The sequence below is a fragment of the Eubalaena glacialis genome, chromosome 5, assembly GCF_028564815.1.
Source record: "Eubalaena glacialis isolate mEubGla1 chromosome 5, mEubGla1.1.hap2.+ XY, whole genome shotgun sequence".
Lineage (NCBI taxonomy): Eukaryota > Metazoa > Chordata > Mammalia > Artiodactyla > Balaenidae > Eubalaena > Eubalaena glacialis.
This window is the reverse complement of record NC_083720.1, coordinates 126,177,708-126,199,432: the sequence shown is the minus strand read 5'-3', so window position 1 is coordinate 126,199,432 and position 21,725 is coordinate 126,177,708. Positions and strand designations below refer to the sequence as shown.

At 51.1% G+C, this 21,725-nt stretch overlaps 1 protein-coding gene across 1 annotated transcript in view; it reads right to left on the bottom strand.

Annotated features, from left to right (window-relative positions):
* Positions 1–20,609, bottom strand: part of PPP2R2C (protein phosphatase 2 regulatory subunit Bgamma) — a 137,424-nt gene extending 116,815 nt beyond the window's left edge. The window contains exon 1 of the mRNA XM_061191667.1: positions 20,540–20,609. Within this exon, the coding sequence (XP_061047650.1) occupies positions 20,540–20,609 (70 nt within the window). The remainder of the gene's footprint in view (positions 1–20,539) is intronic.
* Between the last annotated feature and the right edge of the window lie 1,116 nt (positions 20,610–21,725).

The following is a 21,725-nucleotide window of genomic DNA, read 5'->3' as shown; positions in this document are numbered from 1 at the left end:
CACCGGGGCAGCAGGTGCAGGCCCCCTCCAGCCCCTGCCTGAGAGTTCTGGAAACGGATGACGTTCCCCCACAGGCCCTGGTCTGAGAAGCCAGAATTTTCTCTTCTCCTTTCACCAGACGCCAAATGCTGGTGGGCTATGATTTCCAGAGAAACAGCCAGTCCTGGACGCGGGAATGGGGCTCCCAGGGCTCGTGAGGACTGAAAAGAGGCCGATCCCACTCTGCCCACAGAGGCTGCCATGGGAACTTCTGAGCTGAGTTTCTGTGGGATGCCCTCTTAATTTTCTTTCATCGCATTGCCTGTCCTAGATCGCTCTGGGGGGTGGAGTTTCCTGCAGCAGCAAAATTAGCTCTGGGAGGTGCAGGGTATGGTGGAAATAGCATTCGCTTTGGAGTCAGGCAAGGCTGAGGCTGAATCCCAATTCCACCACCCTGCTGGCTGTGCAACCCTGGGCAAGGATGCTGACCTCTCTGAGCCTCGGTTTTCTTATCTACGGGATGGGGGTGGGTGGTACCAGCACTAACTGCAGAGGCCTGTTGAAATAAGCATCGGGGTACCTCTGGCCAGTGTCTAGCACCTATTCCACAAACGCTGGCTTCCCCTTGCCTGCATCAACATCCCCATTTTTAAGCTAAACAAAGGACAGGTGAATGGCTACCCAGTTCTTCATCTGGGTCCAAGAAAGATCAAGCAATGGCTCAGCTGCACTCTCAACACTTGCCAAGCGCTGGAAGGAAACGCCAGATGATCTGCACAGTGGGTCAGCTCGGGGGATTCCGGCCCTTCCGCAGCTCAGCCAATAACGAAGGAAGGCTGATGGCAGAGCCGGCCAACAAACCCATGTGCCATCCCGGACATGGTACCCATCCCCGAGCCCTCAGTGTAAGGAGGTCCGTGCAGACCTAAGTGAGGGCTGATTTGGCATCCGAAGACCTGGCTTCAAATCCCAGCCCACTCACTTAGGAGCTGTGAAGCCCTCACCTCCATTTCCTTGTCTGTCAATTAGAGATAACAATTCCACATCCCGGGGGGTCTTGAACGAGGCTTGTCGCTGCCTCCCCCTTCACACTGACTGATCCCTACTCACCCTCTGGAACCCTCTTTCCCTCTCCCCTGACTCCTGCTCCTCCTTTAGATCCTAGAACTTGCTCGGGGTCCTGTACCTCCTGTATCCCCAACACCAGTCTCAATGCCGGTGCAAAGCAGGCACTGATAAATATGCACTGAATGAATCCACTTCTTCCAGGAAGCCTTCCCTGACTTCCCACCACCCGGACCCCACTCTGGGCAGCCCAGCCCCTAGGTCCCTCCCTGCCACTGTCCCGTCACTGACCTCTTGTCCATCTTGTCTGTTCTAGGGAATCCTCAGGGCATGGACCTTGTCAGTCATGTCCACGGCCATATTCCCCACTCCCAGCAAAGCGCCTGACACATAGTATGTGCTTAATAAATTGTGAGCTGTCTGGGTGAATCCATGAACAAAGATTCCTGAACATCTTCTGTAAATTCTCTCAAACCTGTCAGTCTCTTTCCCTTCCTATAAGGCCAGCCTTCTCAGCACGATTAAGTTTTCCTATTCCGGATATTTGCTCTCCTAAACATCCTATGCTCTCCAACTAAATCCAACTTTTTATTGTGATGAATTCCATCTAAAACATTAACAGCAAATGTGCCTTCTCTTCCATTTCCTGGATTTCCGTGCTCTTTGCAATGGACAGTATCGGCTCTCTGAGTAGTCAGGGGAGGGGCAGGGAGAGTGGGAGGGGGCAGGCCAGCTGGCGGGGGGCCGTGGCTTTTGTTCCTTCTCTGTGCGCAGCCCTGGAGGATAGGCCTCAGGTTATAAATCCAGCTGAGCCTGTTTCATGGAGAAGGTGCTCCACTGCTGATAGGTTTTTATAGCTGCCTGTTTACAAAGCCGAAGCATAATTAATTCTCGGCCACCTCGCCGCAGTGCCAGCTGTCCCATGCAGCCAGGTTTGAGGTGGCCAGGCTGAAGGAGGACAAAGGATGTTCTCTCCTTTGCGCCCCATCAACTGTACTCAGTACCCTTCCCCCTCCCCCTCCCCCTCCCTCTCCCTCTCCGTCCCCAGTCCTCTGAGGGACTTGGTTGGATTGCTCTGGGGACCCAGTAAATGGCACCCTTGTTCCTGTCCAAGTGTGAAACGCCTCGAGGGGGAGAGAAGAGTCAGGTATGTAGAATCAGGCATACATCAGGCATACGGGGTGTACATGCAAACCCCAGTGGGACCTGCTCTCCCAGAACCCAGAAAGGACCTCACCCAGCGCAGGCAGCACTGACCCAACCCAGGCCTGTACTTCATGTCACAACTCATCCTAAACCCACAAATCAGATATACTCCCCATCCCCACTGTCCAGCAGTAGCCAAGTGAGGGTAGAGGGGGTCCGGAAGAGCCCTCCCCCCAGAATGAGGGCTGGGGAGTGGGGTCCCCAGCAGCCTAGATGGGAGACAGGGGGGACCAGATCCCTCTCTGCTTGTTGCAAAACCAGACATGTGCCTTCCTTAGATACAGAAATGGATCTAGCCACCTCCTGCTGGCCCGTCGGCCATCTGTCCCTTCAGAATGACTTGCATGTCCCCCGATCAGATCCATCCACCAATCAGATCGCCAAGGTATGAACATGGAAGTTTAACTCTTAGGGTGCAGCCGGCTCTTCCTCACTTCCCAGCTCCTGGGGCACATCCCGTTTCACCTTCGTCCCATCTAAGTCCTACTGGATCATTTTCCTGGGTCTGCATGGGACCCTGCTCCCCAGTGTGTGCCTCATACCCATATGCCACCTCCTTCGACACATGCCCCTGCTTCAGAGAACACACTGGCATCTATGCCCTCAATGTAGAGTCTTCATTCCACAAATGAGGAAACTGAGGCCCAGGGAGGCTGTGCGGCTCCCCCGGGGTCACACAGCCAATCAGCAGCACAGCCTGGGCCTGTGCAGGGGTCTCTAGGCCCAGCGTCGTCGCCTGTCACCATGCTGCACAGCCCCTTACAAGGATACAAGTCCAACCCCCCAGTTTTCAGCCATTGCCCCAATTTATCACCTGCCGTCCCACTGTCCCCATATGGACAAGCACATGTAGCCAGAAAAGTGTCCCAGTTTGGAGTAATGAAAATTGGGTCACTCGTAGGGAAGATGCCAGAACAAGGCACGCCTGGGGTTCACAGGGTTGACCACAGGGGCTCCCAGCTCCAACAAATGCTCCAAAGCATTTGGAAGCAAAGTTATCAACTGAGTCCTTGGCATAAAGCCATGTGGGTCCTTGGGGCCCTGCTGTCCTGCCGGATGTCCTGGCCCAAAGCTCTCCTGGAGATACAATTCACCCTCTGGCCCAGCACAGATCAGGACCCTCTCAGAACATCACAGGACTGCAGGAGACTGAGGGGCTGAGGTGGCCAGGCTGCCACCCTGGCAGGTTTGCCGCCCACCGCCTGTATGGGTTGCCCCCCCATGCCTGGCTCCAGCTCCTCATGGCCACGCTGCAGGTCACCCTCGGTTGGTTAAAAGGTAGGACTGGGATTGTGGTGGGTCAGAGTCAAGGGTCAAGGCCTTTGGAGCCACCCTGGAGCATCCTTTCCTGGGGCGCTGACAGGCGTGGGTGTGTTGGGTGTGGCTCCCTCCTTCTGTGGTTCCACTGCGCAGCAGAAAGACAAACAGCTGACGGGACCTTTCTGAGTACCAGGTGCACATAACGTGTTATCTCAGACCACCCTTGAGGAGACCCCAAGAGTCCTCTGGCCCCGATTTAGAGCTGAAGATATGGAGGCATGAGGGGGGCCAAGGCAGGTCAACTGTGCATGGCCAGTGGACACCTGAGTCCCTTGGTGCCCGTCCACTCTACAGATGAACACGCACCAGGGACAAAGCATGGGGGGGAGGGGCCCCCAAAGGGAAGGAGTGGAGTTCGAAGGCATCGGAGTGCCCGCGGCATTGGGAACCAGCCCCAGTGTACCCCAGCTCTGCCTCCTCCTGGCCGAGGGAGGTCTTAACTTCTGGGACCCTCAGTTCCCTCATCTGTAAAATGGACAGAACCACCCCCTCCTCCAGGGCTATTCAGAATTCAGTGAGATGAGGCGCAACAAGAAGATGCAATGGTTGGCAGGGGTGGGTGGTGGATCTGTCCCCACCGTGTCCCCTGGCTGGGGCAGAGGAGGGCCTTTGGGAAGCTGTCCACTCAGGAGCATGCCGTGTGTGACGGGGCTGTGGCTGGTGCACGGTGGGGTCCCTCCTCCCCGCCTCTCCCTCCCGCAGAACAAGCCACCTTCATGATTGAGTTTTCTCCCCAGAGAAGCTCGGGCTTTCAAAGATCTACTCTCCTTCTCAGCTGCACAACATGGATGAATCTAGAAGACATTCTGCTCAATGAAACAAGCCAGATACAAAGGACAAATAATGTATGATTGCACTTATATGCGGCCCTAGAAGAGGCAAATTCATGGAGACAGAGAACAGCTCAGAGGTTACCGGGGCGGAGGCAGGGGGGTTACTGTTTAATGGGGGCGGAATTTTTGTTTGAGTAATAAAAGCATTTTGGAGATAGATAGTGGTGATGGTTGCATGATATTATGGATGTAATTAGTGACCTTGAATTGTACACTTAAAAATGGTTAAAATCGCAAATTTTATGTTACATATGTTTTACTACAATTTTTTAAAAATTGAGTAATATATAAAAAAACCCACCCTTTAAATGGGTGAATTACATGGTATGTGAATTATATCTTAATCGAGCTATTTTTTTAAAAAAAAAATTAAAGATGTGACTCTTGACAGCTGGGGTCTGTTTGGCCAGGGTCCGAGCGGGCAGGCTGAGCCCATACACGGCAGCCAAACCAAGGTGCCCGCCTGTCCTGTGACCTGCACCCTGGTGGACAGAGACTCTTTCCATTAGCTTTGCTGACACCCAGAGGAAAGGGATCCCCCCACACACTTACCCTGAGGCTGAGAGCTTGGTGGGAGCCTCTGATGTGGCCCAGTGTCCCCTCCCCACCCCCAGAGGAGAAGGGCATGGAGGGGAAAGATCATTGCCTGGGACTCACAGCGATGATTTTAAGATGATGCTAATCCACCTCTCATTCAGAACAAGACTGGACGAGAGCCCTAGACTCGGCATGTCCCTTCTCCTCCCCAAGCTCCCAGCTCCCCATCTGGGACAATGACAGCGCCTGCCCCAGGGGCAATGCCTGGACACTGCTCACCCAGCCTGGGGCAGGCACGCATGCACTCTCACTAAACGGCAGGGTGGCTTCCTTCCCTTCCATCACACACACTCAGACAGTGGTCCCCATTACCCATTGGGTGGATGCCACGTGGGCCGTGTCTGGGACAGGTCAGCAGGCTGTAACGGTTTCCAATAAAACTACTTCCTCGAGGCTGGGCAAATAAGATGATCCAGGAGGTCGGTGTGTCCTTAGAGTCAAGCTGAGCAGAAAACCCAGCTAGCTCACCTGTTCCCTTCTGCAGTCTTCCCCCCGTGACAGGGGGCTGCCAAGAAGGAAAGCACAGCTCCACCCAAGGCCATCATCCCAGATGTGGGCATCGCATAGCACAGCACACCTGCAGCGGGGAAGGGCCGGGGTGGGGCAGTGACTGACAGGGTGCACCCCGACCTGACCCCCATTTGTATCAATAACTTCTGCCTGATGCACACAGGGAGGCGGGTCTGTGGGAATCTAGTCTACCTCCTAAAAAAAGCTTTTACTCACCTCCTGTTTTCTGTATTTATTTTTTCCAACTTTATCGAGATGTAATTTACAAATAACACTGAATAAGTTTAAGGTATACAATGTGTTGATTTAATATACTTATATGTTACAAAATGATTACCACCATGTTGTTAGCTGACATCACCATCCCATCACATTATTACCATTTCTTTTTGTGGTAAGAATATTTAAGATCTACTTTCTTAGCAACTTTCAAATACATAATATAGTATTATTAACTATAGTCACCATGCTATAGATTATACTATAGATTATATATTATATTATATAATGTATAGATTATACATTCGATCCCCAGAACTTATCCATCTTATAACTGGACCTTTTGACCAACATCTCCCCATTTCCTCCACTCCCAGCCCCTGGCAACCACCATTCTAGCCCCTGTTTCTCTGAGTCTGACTTTTTTAGATTCCACATATAAGTGAGATCATATGGTATGACTTCACTTAGCATAATGACCTCAAGGTTGATCCACATTGTCACAAACTCTGTATTTAAATAGGCAAAAGTATGGGATGCTTTTCATACTTTTGAACAGAGAAATGGTTTGGAGGACAAGGTCTCTGCATCCTGTTACTGGTCAGGAAGACAAGGGAGGTGCAGCACCTTCAAGGTCAGACACATCCCAGTATGGATTTTGGCTCAGCCGGCTGTCTGCAGCAGACTGCTTCTCAAAGCGGGTCCCAGCACTGTCTCCCATCCCATCTGTTCTCCACAGTGTGACCTGGCCTGTCCCGAATCCAAAGGCAGAATCTAACTCCCCTCCAACCCGGGCCAGCCTGTGACTTGACTGAATTAAAGTCACACAACTGGTGATGGGAGACTCCGAGGAGGTCAGCAAGTCAGATCTCGCACCTGGATCCTGGGACACCTGATTTAGCAAAGCCAGCTGCCACCCAAGGAGTCCCAGTGCCCTGAGACTGCCATGCTGGAGAGGCCACGTCTATGGTCCCCAGGGAACCAGCCCCACCACACACAGAACACGTGAGCGAAACCGTCTTGGACCCTCCCACCCCCAGAGCAGCCTGCCCAGCAGCCTAGAAGGAAGATGCAGCATTTGCCATGTAGAACAGATCTGCCCAAATTCCTGACTTACAGAATCCAGGGCACATAATAAAACCGCTGTTGTCTTAAGCCACTAAGATTTAGAACGATTTGTTGCATAGTAGTAGTAACCATGACACCACTGTGTGACTTCAGGTGTGTGACCTGACCTCTCTGGGGCTCCGTTTCCTGGGATATAAAAGGGGGTCATTCCCACCACCTCCCATAGTGGGTATAAAGTTCCGATGAGATCATAAACATATGTCTCATGACATCCTTGCAGTCAAGAAATGGTAGCTTCCCTCGTCATGGCCATCGCCATTACTATTCTACCATGAAGACGAGATACCTGTACACGCTGGAAAAGGGTCACAGCACAATTCCTCTCCTGTGCAGCCAAAGCCCCATCACCCATCAGACACACATCAAGAGACAATGATCACAGCCATAAGTCACCATGTACTGGAGCTGAAATTGATCCTTTTTTTTTTTAAAGCAAGAGAGACAGAGACTGATGGGTTTGCTGTAATCTACAGATTACTCCAGAGCTGCATTATACATGTGGACTGACTCTTTTAAAGATCACCCACATGAAAAATTTTGATACATTTTATTTTTAGTTTAGTAGACATGATATTCAAATCCTTATTCAAGCCCTTTAAAAACACTCCTATGTTTTCATGAAGAAATTGCATTCCCAGATAGACAGAGATAGGAATAACCTGAAATACAGAAAAAATGTACATTCTCAAGGATGCTCATCACATCTTAATTTAAAACACCCAAAGTTGGGATATGAGTGTCCGAGAGTGGGCGGTCTCTCCACCCTCTACGCACTGTCATCCGCACCTACCAGCCTTAGGAACAGGCTGGTATCAACCAGAGACGATGAGAGGAGGCTCAACCCTCCTTTCTCCACCATGCACGCTGCCCCAGCCCTGCCTCGACAACCTCTCCTTCCAGCCGCCGTCACCTCCATCCCTTTCCACTGCCGGCTCTGGGCGCCTCACCGGGGCTTTCTCGCCTCTCCTGGAAGTGCTCTCATCTCCGTCTGAACCTCACTCCCCCACTTCACTCTCTAATCTCCCAGAGACCTCTGGTCACTCTCGGTTCCCTCTTTCTTCTCTGCCTGGACAGATTACCAAGGCCCCTTTGTCTGTTCGTCCACCACAACTGCCCAGGAGCTCCAAGACCCACAAGTTAATGCTCCGGCAACCCTAGAGCCATACTGTTTCTCACCTGCAAACTTCTGTCCATAACACCCCTACTGCCTGGGATGCCTTCTCCCCTACTCCCTACAAGCTGCTCCTCTGCTCTGGACTCAGCCTCTCCGCCCATCTGCTCCCAGGCTGCGGCAGGACCCCACTGCATCCCAGCTCCCATCACACTGTATTATGATCACCTGTTCATGTCTCCTTGGTTCCAGAGGTTCTCAGGGGAGGAGGTGTGTCTTATTCCTCCTCTTTCCTGTATCCTCCTTCCCCACCCACATACCCACTGTAGGCAACAAACCCCAGTCTGGTGGATGAAGCCTACATAGTTACTGAATAAGTAATTTAATCTACATGATGGACTACTACGCAGCTATTAAAAACTGTTTACTCAGAGTCTGTAATAATAGAGGGGACTGTTTCAGCACGTTAAATATTTTAAAAGAAACAACTGTATTTATATTACAATCTACAGGGGGGCAGTAAGAAAGAAATAGAACAAAATTGGAACAATGTTTCTGGGGCAATGGAGTCAAGGATGTTATTTTTTCCCCCTCTTTATTCTACTTTCTGCATTTTCAAACGTTTCTGCAATGAGATAAAATAAAGAAAATTAAAATCTTGCAAGGAGCATCTTAACATACATGCACCTTAGCTCCCAGAGTACGACAATATGGGACACCTTATGATGACGGATTATATTTTCACAGCTTCAATAAAGAGGCTTACCTCTCCTTGGGGAAAATATTCAGGTTTTTTTTTTTTTTTTTAATCACCTTTCACATTGAAAGCTGGTGTAGGAACAACTATCGCTCAGCCCTTGACTCTTTCAGCCAGTTCATTCCATGATGGATTGTTCCCGAAGCAGACAGGCTGGCTAGTGATCTGCACAGTGAAAACAGTGGACGGAAGTGCCTCTCTCCCAGTGATCTACTGGCTGCCTAATCATTTTTGCAGTGAGGAATTTGAGTTATTTAATATTCTTGAGCTGCTTTCAATAAGGAGGATACTGACTCCAATCCTCCAGCCATGGTTTAACATCACCATGCCCTTGACATGTGGAAGGGCCACACAGGATAGACACTGCCCATTTGGCATGAGTTCAGGGAGACCTCACTTTGCCCAACTGTGTGGAACCCTAAAACTGACCATGCAAGCTGAAACCCTCAAAGTGATCTTAATAATCAATGTGGAAAGTACAAAAGTTCCAAGATCTTAAAAAAAAACTTTTTAAAGACATTAAAAACTCTCTTACTGATGGTTATAAATGTATAGGGTAATAAAAAAAGAGTAAAGCTAATATTTTATTTAGTACACAGTCATGTAAAACATTAGAAACATTGAGAATTCAAGTGTGTTATTTCTTTGTAAAAAATGTATCCAGACTAGTTTCAACAGTGCTGGCTTCCTCTGCTTGTTGGATAACTTGCGATGCTGGGCAAACATCTTTTCTATGCCTTGAAGAACTGCCTTTCTAAGTTTAGATCAGCTTCCAAGATTCTATCCTCTGCACTTTCAACACTGTGAAATATCTTCAAGAGTTCCTTTAGCATGAAGTGTGCTGCCAGCGTCACCTCCCCTGAGACATCTTCATTTTTTCTGTCACAGGCACTTCTCTCATTTATGTCAATAAGTTCACCTTGACTTAGTTACTTAGTTCCCCTGGCTGCATATAAGAGTCTCGAATGGTCACAGCTTCAACGTTCCCAGAATCAGCAGTTTCCTCTATAACTCCATTTACATCCAATCCAAATTTCTCTGCCAGCATTTTTACTTTTCTTCTTCCTTTTTTTTTTTTTTTTGCTGAGCATCATCTTTGTGGGCCAAATTTCCTCCTTTGACTATCCATTTTTGTAAAATGTCATGTGGGTTTATCACCAGGAAACAAGGAGGCAACATCACCACATGCTTTGCTGTCTATGTGTGAACCAACAGATACTCAGGGACCAACCAGAGACAGACACTGAAAGAAGTGACTTGGTCTCAGATCACAATACTCATCTGTTATTTACTTAGTGATTTGTGGGCTGGAGAGCGAGTGGCGAAGTTTCTACTTTATGCAATTACTCACAGTTACCATTTTGTGGTAGCTGAAATCTGGGCTATGTGATTGCGGGACTGGCATTATTGAACAAAACTGTGGTGACTGAAATCCGTACACATTGGAACTGTGCAAAGTGAAGATCGCCAGGTGGAGGGCGTGGCATTTGGAAAAAAAATTGGACTACTCTGGGGTCAGATCTGAAGACATGCCATTTGTTCACTCAGTCATTCAAACACACATTTATCCAGCACCTAGCGGGCACCAGGTGGGTACCAGGTGCTGAGCTGTGTACAGAGGAAACAGGCATGTCCAAGATATATATCCGCTGATGTTTCATGAGGCAGGACTCCGGTCCAATGTTTCAGAAAGGCCAGGTTCCAGTCCTGTCTTATGATCTGAGCTGAGTCACCCCTCCTGCCTGAGACTGGGAATTAAGGTTCTTTAGTTATAAGGAACAGAAATTGACTCAGGCTAACATAAGCAAGAAGGAAGTTACTGGAAGGTCCTGAAGGAGCCACAGAATCTAGGAGAGAGCACAGCAGCTGGAGAAGGGGCCTCAGAAGAAGCCGGGCAGTACCGGGAATTCAATTTCGGGGATCTATGACTATTCCAGTTACCTATCGCTGTATAACAAATAACCTTACAACTCAATGTCTTCAAACAGAAACCATTTATTTTGCTCATGAGTCTGCAATTTGGGTAGCTCTTGGTGGAGATGGTGTGCACTGCTGAACAACCTTTCCAGCATCTTCCGGCTGATCAGTGATGAGGAGGGGTCCTTAAAAGAGAGGGGCACGCCCAGGGGATTCCCAGGATCCAGGCAAACACCTGTCAGCATCCGGTCCCGTCAGGCAACTGGGATTCAGAAAGGGATTACGGACTGTGGGGATGAAACTGTAATCCTTACGAAACAGTAACGAATGTCTTTATCAAGTCAGGATGGAGGACTGGTCTCCATCAGAAAAGATTTAAGAGACAGAACAAGCAAATGCAGATGCAGGACTTTAGATCCTGGGTCAAACCAACCAACTATAAAAAGACGTTTTTGAGATAACTGGAGACATGGCTAAGATGAACCAGAATCAATCAACCTGTTTGTTTATTTTTTATGGAAGTATAGTTGACTTAACTAAGATGGACCAGAATTTAGATTGAAAGAAATTCGTACTCATTTTGTTCAGTGAGATAGTGGTACTTGGTTATGCAAGAAATGCCCTCACCTTTCAGAGATGCCTGCTGATGTAGGGGTGAGATGACAGGAGTCTTGAATTTACTTAAATATTCTTAAGCCAAAAGGATGGGAAAGTAAATGAAGAAAGTACAGCAAAACCTTGAGAGCAGCTGAAAAGCGAGGGGATGGATGAGGAGCAATTCAACATACTATTTTCTCTACTTTTGTACATATTTGGAAGTTTTCATTAAAACTTTATTGAAATTATAAAAGGAAATTCAAAAGCTGATAATGACAACACAAGTAGCTCCCTTTTATTGAGATGTAAGTGCAATACGCACATTATTGCACTTAATTCTAAAAGCCCAGGTGGCTAGTAGTTCACCCTCTCCTTTAGGGATGGGGAGACTGGTTCAGAAGCTGAAGAACCTGCCAAAGGCTCACAGCCGTGCCCAGGAGCGGAGCTCAGGGCTGGCAGCCCCAGGGGTCAGGGCTGCAACCTCTGCAGGGCGTGGGGGCCGGAGGATGCAGGAGGCCAGGCTGGTTCACAGGAGGCCCTGGTCTGCAGTTGGAGATCCCATCCCTGCTTGGGGCAGCCGGAACCTCTGAGCAGCCTTTGTTCTGCCTCAATGTGCCATTCAGCCCAGGGTTCTGCAGGACAATGGATCCCACTGTGCAAGGAGGCAATGCCATCCTGGGCAGCACAGAGGTCCCAGGTGGGCCCTGGTCCCCAGGCAGGCTGGCAACTACAACCTGGGCTCAGGTAGAGGAGCCCAGATGTTCAGGTAGAGGAGCCCAGATGTCAAGGGACAAGCACGTGTAACTCTGCACATGCTATTCTTTCTGCCTGGAATGCACTAGAAATCTGTGTCTCAGCACGCCATCACTCCCGACCCTGTGAATGCCACTCCCTTTAGTGCCAAAGCACCTGTCCTCTATAGAACTGTGACCATCTCCCCCACTGATGCAGTGGAGGGGATCCCTTCTTCCACTGACCCATGTGGATTACCTTCACCACGTGCGGCTAGGAGAGATGCAGTGCTGCTATGTGTCCAGCGCGAGCACCGTGCCAGGCCGTCCTGGGTTCAAACTGCGAGACCCTCTGAAGCTGGGTGCAGAACCAGAACTGAATGGGCCACCTGTCCCTTCCCTGTTGGTCCAACCAGGCAATGTGGAGGTCAGGAGGATGGGTTTGCAGGCAGATGGCCGGCATTCAAACCCCAGCTCTGCCTCTTACAAACCATGTGACGCTGGGCGAGTGCCCAAGCCTCAGTCTTCTCCGTTGTAAAATGGGGTAAAACACACACACATGCACACACACACACTGGGGTTTGTGAGGATCCAATAATATGAGGCACTCAGTATCAAATTTGGCATCAGTAAATGGTCGATCATAATAATGGCTATTATGTTCGTTTCATAATTATTTAATGCTGAAGACCAGGTGAGTAATTTTGCACAAGGGCTGACTGGTGAGGAGACCAAGGTTAATTAACAGGACACCCCAGGGTGCTGTGGGGCTGGCAGATTGCTTCAGCAACTCCAGACTCCATCCTGAGGCAGCCCACTCTCTCACTGGCATCCAAGATCCTGGGAGAGATGGGCCCATGTTTCAAAGACACAGCCTGGCCTGTGTCCACAAAATGAAACCAGGAGCGTGGAGCTCTAGAAATGGTGCCTTCTGGGACCTGAAGCATTTATCCCAGGGCAGGAAGACTGGGGCGGGGGTGTCAGGTGGGTGAGGAGCCTTCCTGGAGAGCAGGTCACAGAGAGCAACCTTTTCTGCGTGCCAACGGGGAGAACTAGGGGTGCAGACTATAAAGGCTCATGGAGAGATGGCATCACCAAATAGAATCCAAGGGAACCAGGTGCTGGGTGGGTGTGGGCACCTGAGAGATGCTTCCCAACGTTGTCCTGGCTGCTTGGCAGCATTTAAGGCTGGGTGATCCAGCTTTCTTCCTGCCAGCCCCCTCTCTCTCCCTTCCCTTCCAGGATTCTCTTGGTTCTGTGACTCCAGAGCCTTCCTGTTTTATCTCCCACGTGGGTGGCCACCAAGAATTCTCGTTCTCTGTCCCTTAGATGTTGGTGAACCTTGGGGCTCTGGCCTCAGCTCTCTTCCCTCCTTCCTCTCACTCCCACTTCACTCTCCCTGCCCAGAGACATGGGCTTCTTCTGTGCCTAGCACATAGTGGGTGCTCCAGAAATGTTTGTTGAATGAACGAATGCATGAATGACTTTGTTCTTCAATGTTGTACGTCTGGCATCTAACCTCCCCCTGGCATTTAAGGGGGATCAGTAAATGTCTGTTGAACAAAAGGGGAAAAAACGTTCAACCTCATTGGTATTCAGACATGAATTTAAACAAATATTTTTCATCTATGATATTTGCAAAGGTCAAACAAATTAGAATACCTAATGCTGATCAGCATGAGGTAAAATAGGGAAACTTTCTGGAGAATAGTTTGTCAATGTGTGTCAAGAACATTAAACACGTTCATAATTTTTACGTAAAATTGCATGTGCAGGACTCTCTCTGAAGAAAATTATTCCAGATTTGGGGGGAGGGATGGGAATAGGGTGTCTTCCTACACACATAGCATTCCTTCCCTCAGTGTTAGTTATAAAAGAAAATAAGCAACCTAGTTATCCATCAATCGGGGGTGAAGAGTTGAACTATGACATCTATCACAGGAAGAGTGTGCAGCCAATAAAATGATGGAATTTGGGGGCGGGGCCGAGGTAACCAGTTACACACCCCTTCCCTGCTAGGATTTGAGAACACACAGGGAAGATGGACAAGAAGGAAATCAAAAAAATTCTTCTTTCTTAATGGTAAACTCGCGGTGGGGAATGAGCTAGGGAACCCTACTCCACTGCCCCACCTCTTGGGCCTGTGGGGAGAGACAGGTCTAAAGGCTGGACTCTGAAATGAGGGAAACATAGGCTTCTTCTTGGGGCCCCATGGGTAGGGGTGAAGCAGAGACCTTCAATACTATAGCCCCGCCCAACAGAGAAAAATTGTCCAATGAGTGACAGGTTCTCACCAGTTCCACCAATCACAAAAGCCAAGGGGGTGAGAGGCGGGGCCAAGGATTCCACCCTCCCAGGAATTCCAGCCTCCTCCCTACAGCAAAATAGGGCCATCTCTAGCATTTGTGGAGGCCAGTGCAAAGTGAAAAGGCAGAGGATAAAAAGCAGGGAAAAGTATCATTAAAAGTACAAAAATATAAAGCTTTCTCATTTTTTCCCCATGACTTGTCTTAGTTATTTGCTATTTAATGACAATTGAAAAAAAAAAAGTTTAAATTATTAGCATGAATTTTATCGCTCATTCTGTTGTGTAATTCCAGCTTTAAATGCAGATAGAAGAGCACTGAACTCGAATGCAGAATCCCTGAATTACACAATTCGTATCTGGTAGCTCCTACAGGCGTACGTAGCTTGTTCTTACCAGAGCAGTGGAAACACTGCACATTTTATTTCACCTTTTGACGCTTGCACGTTCTAGGCACACACCTCCACCCTCGATGAATGACGGTTGAAGGGAACAGGAACTATGGTTGTCTATCTTTCCCTTTCTTTTGGTGCCATCATTTTCAGAAGCGATGATTAGCTAGCCCAAGGATGTCACACGAGTAACAAAGGATATGATAGGGTTCCTTGGTTCTTATGCTTCTTAGAATATCACTGCCTCCTTTCTGCATTCAAAACAAGTTCTGATGCAAAAGGAAAGCGTGGCCTCTCGAGCTGTCAGTGCCCCTGTTTACGCAACCACAGACATGCTGATCGGTGCCTATGCGCAGAATACTGGTGGCCCCAGGATGCTGGGGAGCTCCATGACACTTAAAGTGACACAAGGTAAGCATGTTACGGAAGCCGCACAAGGAACAGTGGAATCGCTTGTTGCATGTGTCACTTCTGTTCACAGGTGTGCTCCATTGTCCCATCAGATGTCACTTACAAAACACGGGTTCAAAGATACAATTATTAAAAATTTCAAGATGGGGACAGCAGAGAATTAAACCAAGCGCAGGGTTCTTGGTCCTTCCGAATATGGGACCTACACGGGTTGCACACTCAGGACACCAGCTCTGCAGCAAAGCACTGGAAAATTCTTATAACCTCATGCTTAAAAGTACCCTTCCAAATGGTTTATATAGAGAGATTAAAGCTTTTATTAAAAACAGACATGGGCATTTAAAAAAGATGGGCAGGAGCTGTGGCAAATGGCTAACAACATGTATCTAGAGGCTGCTCTTTCCTCTTCATCTGCATTGTTACTCTGTAATCCTCCCCTTTAAGCCCCAGCATTTCACACAGCCACGCTTCAGGTGTCAAGACCTAAACACCTTAGAGAAACATCCCTTAGCTCTGCTGACTTTAAGGATAAAAACCAAAAACTGTAGCAAGTAAAAACCAGGAGATGATGCGGAAACATTTTATTAGCATTTGATTTCCATCTTGCAGCAAGAAAATGAGAAAACCCCTACTTGGTTACTGCACCAACCTTTAAGCGAGGGCTGGCTTCCTTGACAGTTTGGGGAAACTGATAACAATAACCCCTTCCCAAGGGTGGACCTTTGGAGTCCACATGGTCTTTGCTCCTGAGAACCTTGTGACAACCCAGGGCAGGAAGCAATGCAGGGAAACTGAGGCTCAGAGAGGTGATGTGACTTAATGGGGGACAGCCACCGGTGTCCCACTGCAGCCTCCTTCCCTGAAGTGGAGACAACATGAGCTGGTGAAAACCCAGGCAAACTTATGGAAGGGGTGGTCCTAAGTGGAAGCAAAAGGAACAAAGATTTCAAAAATCAAAGGCTGGCTCTCCGCTCTCCTTCTGGGCTGGCTCAGGTCACTGCCAGACGTAACCTCCCCTCTCAGTCCAATTTCCCTGGGGGTGGAGATGGAATTCGGTTAGCCAGTCTGATGACAGTTCTAAGGGCTAGTCTAACTCTAACCCCTAAAGAACAGACATAGTTATTTATGGACAATATTTATTAAGTACTGACTGTGCCCCAGGCCCTGGGCTGGGCACAATCACACACACCAAGCCATTTAATGCCATGAGTTCACTGAACATATTCCATTCATGAAGCACGGTGGGGAGTCCACAGAGAAGATGCTACAGCATCAAATAATTGCACATCCCTTGTTTCAAGTGATCTAAGGAACAACCTGGAGAAGAAACTAAGGCTCAGAGAAACCTGCCCAAGATTACAGACCCAGAGCAGACCCCACTGGGAAGGCAGGTCTCCAGACCCCACCAGGAATGCAGATCTCCTGACACCAGATCTTGGGATACCTCATCTGGCTGGAAATGCGAGGAGGGGAAATCAGAACTCTGCAACTTGGACTCGAGTGCATGAAAGAAATCAAAGAGGATTTCTAAAACAGAAAGCAAACAAATCAGCATCCCTCCTGGTTTTATGTATCTCGCATCTTGTTCGTGAGTGACAGGGCAGCCTTTCTGTTTTCCAGACAGTCAGTAAGGGCTGTATGAGTCGGGGTACTGCTGGCTGCAAGTAACAGAGACTTGGTTGAAAGTTTGAAACAATGAGTAAATGTAACAGCTCACGGAACTGGAAGCCCAGAGGTGGGGTGGACATCAGGCCTGGTTAATCCAGGAGTCACAGATGTCACCAACGTCCCCAGTTCCCACTGACTGTCTGCTTTGCCAGCAACGGTGTTGTTGGCTTCAGACTGGCTCCCTCCATGGTCTCAAGGTGGCCGCCAGCAGCAATGGAGGCTTCTGTGTTCCATCACAAGAGAGGGACCAGCTTCCTGCAGCTCTCTCTACTCTCCACTCAACCTCCAGAAAGGACTCCCACGTCCATTCTGGGACCAGTCACTGCAAGGGGGATGGGAGTACACTGGTCCATCACTGCCTGCCCAGGGCCAGACTCAGAAAAGTATGTGCTTGGTAAATGCTACTGCATGAAGGAGGATGAATGTATTTTGTAGATTCGATCTAGCCTAAAAATGTCTATTTAACCACCCTAAAGCTGAGTCCTGGGGCTGCAGCAAGAGAACACAGCCAGGAAGAGTCCTTCCTAGAGCCATATCTGGCTCTTGAAAAAAGCCTAAATAGAGACTCTTTGGCATTCTCCTATCCCTGGGGCCCCTTTCTCTAGGGCTCAGGTCCTTCCACTGTCCACTGTCAACTGTACTGTTCTCCCCAACACTCACCCATCCTTGCCAAGTTCTCTGTGCCCCACAGTGACATGCACTCATGCCTTATCATCACAACTGCCCTCAATCAGCTGAGCTGAGCTAAGAGTTAGAGGGGAAAAAGCTGCTCTAATTCACACTAAAGTGTGAATGACTAACAAAACCTAAACTCTCCCCAAGGTATTTGAGATTTTACAAGAAGAAATTGAGGAACTCGAGCAAGACTCGCACTGGTGAAGATGACGTTTAACTTGAGACCTAAAGGATGAGAAGGAAGAGCAGGAAGTGGGTGTTCCAGGTAGTGGACATAGCCAGTGCAAATACCCCAAGAGAAAGAAAAAACTGCCTGCTTAAGGAACAGGAAGTAGATCAGAGCCACTGGGGTATTGTGAGTGTTTGTGGCCAAGTGACCAGGTGGAACAGGAATTTGTACACCTGGCTCTTTTACAGACTCCCAGCATCCATTATTTGCTTGTGAAGCTCCTCCAGGAACAAGACTTTTAAATGATAACAGTGCCATTTCTTAAGTGCTTCCAACAGGCCAAACACTGTGCCAGGTGCTTCCTAAATTAGCAAAACCACTGATCATTCCAACAACCCTGTAAGATGAGTCACTATTACTCCTCCCTTTAAAGGGAGAAAGTGAAGCTCAGAAACATTTAGTAACTTGTCCGAGGTTGCACAGCACCTGCAGAGTCAGAAGAAGGATTTGAATACAAGTCTGTCTGACATCCAAATCTGTAACTTACTCTGTGCTCTGAGCACAAAATGCAGGCAAGATGCAACAGTGCGAAAGTCTGTTTTCATGCAGAGAGGCCAGAAATCTCATATAATTCTAATAATTATTGTTATTGCTTTCTCAAGGGCGGGAACGTCAGATCTTGTTCCTAGGTTCCCTAGGACCTGAGCTCTGTGCCTTCCACACTCTGGCATTCAATCTGGGACGTGGACAAAGGCCACGCCTCAGTTTCTTCATCTATAAAATAGGGATGCGGGGTATGTGGAGCTCCTGTGAGGCCTCAGCACATAATGGGTCCTCCACATACTTGGGCTGCCAGGCGCTCAAGTAGTTTTGTAGTTCCGAGGCGGCTCTTTCATCCACCATCTTAACTGACCCTCACAGAAACCTTAATACCTCTAGGCAGGATGGTATTATTCACTCCCATTTCACAGATGGGGAAAAGAGATCCATCCACGTAACGGCGTTCCCTTCTAGAATACAGGCTGCCCACGGGCAGGACCTGTGTCCAGTCCCCAGGGCTAAAACTGACCAGAACATAGTAGGTACTTGGTAAATATGCGTTGTATGAATGAAGAATTAAAATCATCACTTCTTACTCTGATAACTATGCACTTCTCCCTTGTTCCTCCCTTCTAAGAGCTGGTGAATTTGTGAGAGAAACAGGGGGAGACAGAATAAAGAAGGAATTAGGGTTTGCAAATGTCCACTATGAGTCAGGCAGTGCTTTTTAAATACTTTAAATCACGGAGCCCAGTGCCCTGTCCCATCATCCTCAATGTAGAGATGGGAAAACGGAGGCTTCCTCCGGAAAACCGGACCAGAATAACCTGCCAAGATCCCCTCTCTCTCCTGGCTCCAGCCAGACCACTGGGGCACCTGCCAGCAACCCAGCAGCCTTTTACCTCTGCCTCTCAGCAGGCTGCCAGCAGAAAGAACACCCAGGAAACACGCTGATTCTTCCTCAGCCTCTCCAAGGCAGGCGACAAAGGACCGCTTTCAGCTGCCTGGGGACCCCCCCCCCGAAACCCCTAGCTTGGGGCAGAGCCCTCACCCAGCCTGAGCAGCCCTGCCCCCTCTCCCTACACACACCCAAGAGCAAAGCGTGACTCGGCAGTTCTCCTCCGGGGAGCGGGGAGCGCCACTCTTCAGCATATCTCCGCCCAGGTTACACACCCAGCCTCTGCTCCCCTGGGTCAGGACGCCCGGGAGCCCACCCCGCGCTGGCCCGGGGCTCCCCAGGCCTCCGCAGGGCTCGGGCTACGGGCTCCTCGGCCTCGTTTCCGGCGGAGCCAGGCATCAGCGCGGCGGACGGCACCCTGGAGTCGAGTGACCGCTCCGAGCCCACACGGGTTCCTGACACAGGCTCCCACGCGCACCAGTCCCGTGGCACGCAATGCCCAGGGGCCCTCCCACCGAGGCGCCCACCAGGGGACCTCTTGTTCAAAACCCACAAACAGTTCTGCAGCCAGTCCAGCAGCCCCCAGGGAAGATGCAGACAGCCCCTTAACCCGGGAAGGTCTCCAGCACAAGTGTCCCCACCGCTGCATGCTGACACCCCGCGGCTAGCTCTCCCCATCCTCAATGGAGGCTCCACTCCGCGGGCCCCCGGCTGCGGCCCGGGAGCTGTCCCCACCGTTCCCTGGGCAAGGTGGAGCAGAGGGGCCCTTGGAAGTTACAGGCTTATAAGAGAGGACCGCTGACCCTCTAGATGCCACCAGCCTCGGAGTGGCGGTTGGGCTGGGGCTGTAGGGCCAATTTAGGGGATTTCAAATGCAGGGCCTGTTTGGGGTGGCATGCCCCACTTCGGGGGAAAATTCTGACAGTTTAGGGCCAGCTGTTCCTGTCTTAGTTCAACTCGACAGGAATAAAAGATGAACCCCAAACCAGACACCTTCTCCCACCCACTAAGGGGCCCTGATTCTGGAGGCACAGGGAGGGGCCGAAGACCGCGAGCCTCTAGGGGAATCTGGCAATGGATTCCCCCCCCCCCCCGGGTCCCACTTCGTCTCCAGGGAGTGGGCAGCCTAGAAAATTCTGTGGGCTCTGGGCAGGGCAAACCCAGTATTCTAAGCCACTAAATTTCCCCGGTATTTCTTCACCAGATTAGCCGCAGAGGTGGCCTTTTTAAATATGAGGGCCAGGGCCGATTCAGGATGCCACCAGGCCTGGGGGCGGAAAGCTGCCTGCCGGAGGGCGGCGCGGAGGAGGGCGCTGCGCTCTCGGGCTGCGGGGCAGCGGAGGCCGGGGCCCTCGGGCTCCCTCCCTCCCGGACCCGGGGCGGGGTAGGGTAGGGTAGGGTGGGGGGACACGACACACAGCGCGCGGTCCAAACCTTCGGAGGGCATTCGGTGCGACGGCATCCCCACGCCGCGGCCGGCCGGAGGGGGCCTCAGACAACACGTACGTTACCTTCAGTCACATAGCTGTGGTCCCGCAGGAAGCTGTGGTTAATTTTCCGCGTGTCCGTGTCCTCGCCCATTGAAGGCCGTGCCCGGTGCCCTGGGCATGCCCCGCCGCCGCACACCGATGCAATCCGCAGAGGTCGCGCCGGGCGCGCGGGCCATGCCGCCGCAGCCTAGCAGGGGCGCGGGCCACCGGGGCCCCGGGGGGCGGGCATCGCGACCGGGGGCAGCCGGGGACGGGCGAGGGCGTCCGGGACGGGCGCCGCGGTCAGGCTTGAGCGCGGCGGGCGGGCGGCGGCCGCGGGTGGGGGCGGGCCGGGGCCCGAGAGCGCATCCCGGCCGGCGGTGCGCGCTGCGTCCGTGCGCCCGGCGGCGGAGGCCTGGTGCCGGTGCGCCTGGCTGCGGCGGCGGCGGCGGCGGCGGCGGCGGGAGGGGACGCGCGCGGCGCTGCGCCGACCGAGCCGGGGCCGAGCCAGGCTGCTAGGGCTGGGGCCGCCGCCGCCACTGTCGCAGGCCCCTCCCTCGCGCCGCCCGCTCCTCCGCCCCCACGGCCCGCGCAGCCCGCCGCGCGCGCGGGCAGCCCGGCACCCTGCAGGTGCGGCGGCGCCCCGGCAAAGGCTGCGTCTCCGCGCTCCCGGCCTCGCGGGTGGGCACCTTTGGTCCCTGGGTGTGCCAGCGGGGGAGGGAGGAAGGAGATGGCCAGCTTGGGGGACACACGGTCAGCTGAGCCTTTGAGGGTCACCTTGCGTGCCCAGGTACTCCAGTTGTGTAAGAGACGGCCCATGGGTGGGGAGATTAGAAAAGGGGAGGACAGGTGGGCAGCCTCGCCAGGCCGAGGGCCGCGGCGACCAGAAGAACAGGGAAGGGAGCGGGGTGCGGCTGAAGGCGCATCTGGAGAATGGGAGACCTCACAGCGGCGGAAGACCGGGGGTGGGGAGTAGGGACAAGAGCCCCCGTTCATTGGTAAAAGAGGGTAGGCAGACGCATTCCCAGGAACCTCCTGAGCGCAGAACTGGACCCGTGGGACGAAGCTAGTGGGCGGACTGGTGGGGCGGGGAGAATCAGCACCCTACAAACAAGGCAAAACTCTGGATGAGATGGCTGGAGGTAGTAGGCCTCCTCCAGGCAGAGCGCCGAGATGTCTTCTCATGCTCACCTCTCTACATACTGGTGAGATAAAGTGGAGAAACAGT